The 7,366-nt window shown below is 47.9% G+C and overlaps 1 protein-coding gene across 1 annotated transcript; it reads left to right on the forward strand.

Moving 5' to 3' along the window:
- Window positions 1–3,527: 3,527 nt before the first annotated feature.
- LOC130594671 (interleukin-20-like) lies at window positions 3,528–6,396 on the forward strand. Its single transcript, XM_057400728.1, has 5 exons — window positions 3,528–3,854; window positions 3,966–4,031; window positions 4,869–5,021; window positions 5,392–5,466; window positions 5,571–6,396. Exons 1-5 carry the CDS (start codon window positions 3,597–3,599, stop codon window positions 5,760–5,762), a joined length of 744 nt encoding a protein of 247 aa, XP_057256711.1. The 5' UTR covers window positions 3,528–3,596; the 3' UTR covers window positions 5,763–6,396.
- The last annotated feature ends 970 nt before the right edge of the window (window positions 6,397–7,366 follow it).

Genomic DNA, 7,366 nt, shown 5'->3' on the forward strand with positions numbered 1-7,366 from the left:
TTTAAGGGTTTTTTTTTAGGATAAACTGAAAGCTTTTGGCTCTTTGAAATGAATAAAGTCAGGTCAGCACCCGGTGATGCTGAGCAGCGCTGCAGAAGCGCATGGGAAGTGAATCCATGATGCTGGAGCAGGGCTGGGAGCGGCTGCTGAGTTTCCCTGGTGTAACCGGCTGTCTGTGAGTGAGTGCCTCATCTGCCATGGGCTCCTCAGGAACCTCTGCTTTGTCAGTCACTTCAGCAAGCCGATGGCCTGGTGCTTCCTGCTGCTGCTGAGGCATTGCTGCTACCCAGCAGCGCTGCACAGCGGGGTGATGCTACCCTTGGCAGGATCCAGAGCACTGTTCCTGGCAGCAGTCAGAGCTGCCAAGGGCTGGAGCAGTCCAAGAGGCAGCTCCAAGAGTGGTTTTCCAGGGTGCACCGGCGACGTTCCCTTTGGCCCCATGGAATTGCTAACCCCTCCTGTGCCTTTTGGAGTTGTATCACTGCAGATGTGAGCCCATGCTTGCCATGGGTTTGTCCAAATGATTTCTCAGTCAAGCTAATGATAAATGGGGGTTGTTCTGGCAGCTGGCTAACGACCCTCTGTGCTGCCTTTGCTTGTTATTCGGGGCTTAACTACTCTTAAAATCCCAAGGGAGGAGCCCTCTCGCATTGGCTGGAAGGTTTTCCAGGGAGAGGGCCACATCCCTGCTCCCTGCACACTCCCAACCCTGCAGTAACCAAAAGGCTTAATTATGCTGAGAGTCCCTCAGGGAGTCAGTTCCCATTTTACCGTCTGAGCTCGTCTGCATCATCACGCTGCCGTGGTTCAGAAATCCCTGTTTCTCCTTTTCCTCTTCCTTCCCAGAACACACGAGGAACAACTTGCTGTTTTATTGACTCTATTTCCATGGCAGGTAGGTGAAAGCCTCCCTTAGGCAGGCTGTTGGGAAAGCCAAGCCTGAATGATTCGCTTCCACTGGGACTTAGTCCAATGCATGCCGAGATCCCTGCTGATGCCATCCCATCTGCTCCACAAAGTGGGGGTTCTGGACCTCCCACAGGTCCAGCACTTGGGGTAATCAACCTCCATCATTGTCCATACACTTAAACCCCCAACTGAAACCTACCTGGATGGTTTTCCCCTGTGCTGCCATGGTTATTTCCTCCTTGCCCTGATGGCAAGGGTCATGCTATAGCCTCTGCTTTCAAATGGTCACTGACAGGATGGAGAAGCCAAGGGGTGCCCACCCAGGTACCATGCAGAGGTCTATAACAGAGCAAGGCTCTCGACCCTGCTAATATGACATTTCAGTCCCATTTCTGTATCACCCCAGCATCTTTCCTCCACCAGCCTGGCAGTTTTTACCCCATGGCTGCTGCCTGCTGGCATTTGGCTGACCTGAGAGGCAGCTCAGTTACCAACATGAAAAAACCCTAAAAGAGAAGAAATCCCTTCTTGTCATCTGCAATTTACATAATGAAGTAGGAACTCATTGCCTCTTCCCTGCTTTCCTCACCAAGGCTGGGTGTGCACCGGGAACCGGGGAACGCTGCGGTGCCGCTTCCTCTGCTCCAAGTGAAACTTTCGCTGCAATTCCAGGCAGCAGCTGGGAATGGGGGGAGGAAGGCAGAGATTGCCAGCCTTGGGTTGCTGAGAATCCCTCCGACACCTCAGCATGGCCAAATGCAGGTTTGGACCTGCCTTTTGGCTCTTTGACAGTGTGAAGGCACAAGGGTGAGGGAGGCATGGTTGCTGCCTTTGGGGCAGTTTCAGCAGCACTATATGCAATCCTATGACTCGCCTGGGCATAAAATCTATTTGCCTACTTGTCCCCTGGTGATGGATATATGCTCAGCATTGAGTTTGGTTATCAATAAATTACTCACCCAGCAAATCTCTATAGAACAGCCTCGGCCCACAGGCAGTGGCACATAGCAGACACTTGCATTGCAACAGCCACAGGCTCAGGCTCCTGCTCTCACTCAGAGAGAGGTGTTCTGCCATCTCCATGCCCCCTAAGTTCATCTAACCTCCCCTCCTGGGTACAGGTGGTTGAAGAAGCTTTTACACTGCTCATTCTTCTTTGTATGTTGAACTTTGCTATCACCAGAAACAACCAAACTGGCCTCAGAGCCAGCAGCATGGTGAACCAGCCTGGGTTTTGCTCTGTTAGTGCCACATTCATGTGACAGCACGCCTCAGCTGGCAGACCTGGATCCCTGGGGACAGTGTGGATCTGAAATGTTGATACAAGAGCATGCCTGGTCTGCTCAAGGGCCTTGTCTCTATCAGTTCTGCTCAGCAGGTAATGCTTGCAGCAGGGTAATCATAGGCTTTGCAGTCAAAGTCTTTGCTGGTGGGTAAAGCATTGCTGCTGCTCCTGGGCTGGTGGATGCTCACGGGTTTGAGTGAGGTTTCTGTCCTTCTGCAGGCTGATAACTTCGGACTGTGCATTATGATCACCGGTGGTCCTGAAAACCAAGGGACTTCTGGCTGTGTCACCCCAAAGCCCTGCCTCTCACATCCCCAGGCTCTGAATACCAGGGACGTGCTGATGGAGATGAGTGTCCATCCACCTGAGGAGCAAGCCTGAGGGTAGGGCTCCCTGTACCTGACAGGTGAAGGCCCCATGTGCCAGGACAGTGATGGAGAAAGGTCTTTCTTGCCAACTTTCTGAATCATGCTATTTTTACTAGTGCACCATGTGTCCTATTGCCAGGAGCCCTGGGCTGTTTGGACCACTGGCATCCCCAGGGAGAGGTTGCTGCTCAGCTTCCCGCATCCCAACGCCTCTGTGATGAGCTGGGGATGGCTCCTTTCCAGGAGGGGTTTGGCAATGGGGTTTATGCTGGGGGGAGGACCCAAGCTTGGCTTTTTGGGAATGTAACCCCCATGATGGTCCCTCCTTTTGGCTGAGTCCTTCTTCCCAAAGGGAAGATGACACGACAATGCCAAGTATTTCCCGCCTCCGTAGGTGGTGGAAGCACCTATGGGTGAGGGAGCTGGTCCCTTTCACTAGCTCATTAATTCAGTAAATTACAAAGGGAAATACATGCTGGGAAAAGCAAGGAAAATTCCAAAAGTCAATCCAGGAGTTGTTTCCTCCTGATACCGGGATAAAACCGCGTTCTTCGGAGATCTTCAGGTCAGAATCCAGCGAGACGTGTGAACTGCATCATAGAACCAGGTAAAACACTCTATGTCTTTATGCATATTCCCTCTTATTCCTGTAATGTCTCTCTAAAAGGGTTTTGTTTTTCATTAATAACCTTAATTTTCAGTGCTAACAATTTTCATTTGAAGTGTGGTATTTTTAAGGGGAAGCATTTCTTTTGGGATCAGACTTTGGGATCTGCTGCTCTCAGTTGCAGTTACCTCCTGCTGCACTAATGTAATTTATCTGTATTTACTTTGATGATTCATTTCCTTTTAATAACTTTCTATTTACATGCAATATTTAACTGCTTTTTTGTCTTTTGAAACCTTCTGTTTAATACTTGGGGTTGGTTGATTTTCCCTCTTGCACATGGGGAATAAAAAAGCAATGGGTAGGATATACCAGTCAGTGTGGGGGGGGTTAATACATGTGTGCATGTACAAGTGCTATATAAAATATGTGCATTTTCACAAGCATCACAATTGTGTTATTTAGGGAAGATAACGAGGCAGTATTGTCTTCCTTGAGCAGGTCTGTGCTGGCATCCTGCAGCAGCATGAAGGGATCCCACTTGTTCCTCTGCCTCTTCTCCGTGTCGTGCTGGTTGAATCTGATGCCGACAGCTGGGAACAGCATCTTCCACTTCGGACACTGCAGGGTTTCAATGAGCATGGCTGAGATCAGGCTTGGCTTCACTGCAATTAAAGCCAACATTGTAAGTAATGCTCCATACTCTTATAGGGCTGGGGAAGCTCTTTAGTCGGTGGCTCCCAAAGCCCCTCTGGAGCCGGCATGTCCATCACCATCTCTGTCTTGTCCCATGCAGCAAGCCAGAGACCCCATCAGGACCCTGAGCATTTTGTCCCACCCGCACTCTCTGCACAAGGTTAAGGTAGGTGTCCTTATCATGTCTCCAGTTCTTCTCTGAATGATGCTGGCCAGCTAGCACCCTGACACTGGTGATGAGGTGAAGCTCAGGGCTTCTGAGGAAGTTGTTCAACACCGTGACTACTTCTAAGTTTCTACGAAACACAGACACCAGGCAGGTCAGGGAGGATAAAGTGATGTGGATCACGTATGTGAAAGGAGGTGGGTGTCCCACTGCCAGTTCCTGCTCCGGGGCTTTCACCTTGACTGTCTTTCCAGGAACGGTGGGCAGAGATTTTCTTCTTGTTGTTGCATGTGATGCTCCAGTTACAGAAGCCTTCACTGCACTCCGCGCTGCCTCGATCAGCAGAAGCATAGCAAAGTGAATCAGGGTTTGGGTGGAAAGCTATTATAGAAGCCAGAAGTGGGTGAATGTGATCTTGGGAGGTGAAATATAACTAAGTATTGTTCAGCTCTCTTACACTCTAAAGTTCTAGACATGGGCCACTGCTTCAGGTCTCAGGCTCTTACACCTAGTTACAAAGAATGGTTTGGGTTGGAAGGGACCTTAGAGATCATCCAGTTCCAACCCCCTGCCGCGGGCAGGGAAATCAGCTATTTATTTTGTTGACTCAATGAGGCTTGCTGAGGATGGAACTGCTGCAGAAGCAGTCTGAAATAATTCCCTATGTATATAACCAGTTTACATCAAGCACCGAGAAAAGCTTTATCTGAATCAAAACATAACCCCTGTGCTCAGCTGCCATGCTTGATGTTAGAGACGAGATGAGGACAGAAAAGTGGGTCATTATCTGTGTCTAGCACTTTGGAAGACCTTTTATAAATGGATTTTATTCCTTAGTCTTCAGAAAGGTGCTGCATCACCCATCACCTCTTCAACTTCTACGTGGATAAAGTCTTCAAGCACTGCAAGACCGAGGATTCATACATCAACCGAAAGATCAGCAGCATAGCCAACTCCTTCCTCAGCATGAAGAGGACGCTCAGGCAGTGTGTAAGTCTTGGGTATTGCACCAGTTTAGTTTCCCCTCCTCGTACTTGGTGCATAAATAAACCTAAACATAAAGATGCAGCCTATTTATAAAGGTTTTAACAAGGACACAAAGCAGCATGATGTGAGGAGCGCATCTGCTCGCTGGGAAGTTTTTATACTTGCCCACTCATCAGCAAACTCCCACGTTAGTTCTCAAGAACAATATTTATCCTGTCCCTCTGCCTGTTGAAGTAAACTCTGTTCTTTGCTGAAGTCTGATTTAAGGATCTTTTCCACGGTTTAACAAGGTGTCAGGCTGCGATTTCCAGCTTATTTCTTATTTGTTTGCAATTAACCCCTCAAATAAATTAGTTCTCTGTTATTTTTTTAGCATGAGCAAAACAAATGCATGTGTGGGGAGGAATCCACTGAGAAATTTAAGCAAATACTTGCAAATTACGAAGTGGTAAGTTGGTGACTAAGGCTTATAATTGGTAATTCAATTCAGATTCTCCTTACAATGGGTTGTACTCATCTTTGCTTACAACTGGATCCTTTATATCCTTTCAGCTAAATGTCACATCTGCAGCAATGAAATCCCTGGGTGAGCTGGACATCCTGCTAGATTGGATGGAGAAGTCTCAGAGAGCAGAAGGTGTTAACCGCCCACCAAAGGCTGGGGCTAAGGAAGCTGCTGGCACGTTGCACACACCAGTGGTGCGCAGGAAGACAATGTGCTGTACCACTGCAGAATCCCACTGACTGCAGCTGTGTTCAGTCAGACACTGGGTGTTTTACCAACAGGGTATGTAGGTGAATGCATCAGCAGAGCCTTGCATGAAGGTGGAAATATCAAGGTTGATCAAATGAGCACAGCACTCACTTAGATGCCTTCTATCAAAGGATGCTCTCCAAGGAAGATCTCATAGGGTTTCTCTTGCTGCAGACATAAACTATGATCATTTCATAAAAATACTGCTTAAATTATCTTTTTTTTTTGTATAGAGAATGTATATTCATGAGTGCTGGAATGACTCTGGTGTAGTCAATGCTGCAGAGCAGTGCCCATACATCTGGGCTCAGTCTTATGTGGCTGCTGCTGCTGTGTGATCTGGCTGAAATGAGGTTCAGAGGGTGAGAAATGCTCCCAAGAACAGGTCCTAGCAGGTATGTCAGGCCTTAGAAATCTGTGTTTCCTTTTGAGATGATATTTTGTGCCTTATCAGCACAAGAACAGTTCCTACACGAGATACGTGGTTGCTGAATAGAAAAAGGGTCATGCGTGTACTGTGTAATTTACTGACAATAGTAAGCTGTGTGGAAATCTGTTACAATTACTGTAAATAAACCCCACCTGAAACTGTGATGAGTCTGTCCAGATTCTGAGGAATTACATGTTTCTTGTTGATGAAACTTGTTGAATTCACTGGGGTGCCCTTTCATAGCAGATACTGTCACTCCTGGTCATGCAATCATCCCAGAGGTGATGCATCCTTCCTGGCATGCCAGAGACAGCAAAGTTCAAACCTGAGTGATCCTAAATCACCCCTCCTTGTCCCTTAGACCACTTTTATTGTGCATTATGGTTAGTTTTGGTCTGTTTCCACACACCTGGGCCTTTTTCAGGCACCACAGACTGCACACACATTGCTGGTACCCACTGGTTCTGCATGCTCTAAATCCCTTTTCTAATGTGTTTTCGCACAAGATGTTAATGTATAAATACATATTGCTGTAGTATCTGCAAATTACAGAGGTCTAATGCTTTAGGAAATGAATGAAGAGCACCCAAGCCCTCTCTCCATGCAGCCAGGAGGTGTTATGCACACTTGGTGTGAGGGCCCAGGTAAATGCAACCAGTGCAAACCCTGCTAACACCCTAGTCCTAACATTTCAAGTGATAAAGTCTTGCTGCTTCATTCATGAGACATAAGGCTTGAGTAAGACTAGAGGATAGGCTTTGTTATTATGGAATAAGGTCTTCCTGTCCTCACGGAGAACCTAGGTACTGCTGTGGTTTCATCCCCACCACAGACCTCTGGCAGCAACCCGGCATTGCCAGAGCCTTGTGTCAGCCTGGGGGGCACTGCACCTTTCCTGGGGCACCAACAGGATGAAGAGCTGCAGAGGAGGAGGAGGAGGCTCCTCGTCCCTTCCCTAAAAGCCTCGGTGATAACCTGGCAGTGTGAGCTCACCAGCATTTGCCTACAGCACATCTACACGTGCTTCACCCTGAGCGGGATTTGGTGATTCACTGCAAGGGAAAGATCTCCTTCATTGCTCACGATCCTTCCTCAAATATTTGCTTTTGCCAAAGGAAAGCCTTTCGGCTCTTGGATTCTCGTAATTTGCTTTCTCATGGAATT

This window comes from Pezoporus wallicus, unplaced genomic scaffold (genome assembly GCF_028554395.1).
Source record: "Pezoporus wallicus isolate ANWC-B61680 ecotype Strahan unplaced genomic scaffold, APGP_CSIRO_Pwel_v1 scaffold_7736, whole genome shotgun sequence".
NCBI lineage: Eukaryota > Metazoa > Chordata > Aves > Psittaciformes > Psittacidae > Pezoporus > Pezoporus wallicus.

Bases quoted from the DNA above. Each gene is read 5' to 3' on its own strand.
- LOC130594671 (XM_057400728.1), top strand. From the start codon at position 3,597: ATGTGCATTTTCACAAGCATCACAATTGTGTTATTTAGGGAAGATAAC. The intron at 5,022-5,391 runs GTAAGTCTTGGG...TTATTTTTTTAG, and splicing joins AGAGGACGCTCAGGCAGTGT to CATGAGCAAAACAAATGCAT. The intron at 5,467-5,570 runs GTAAGTTGGTGA...ATATCCTTTCAG, and splicing joins TACTTGCAAATTACGAAGTG to CTAAATGTCACATCTGCAGC.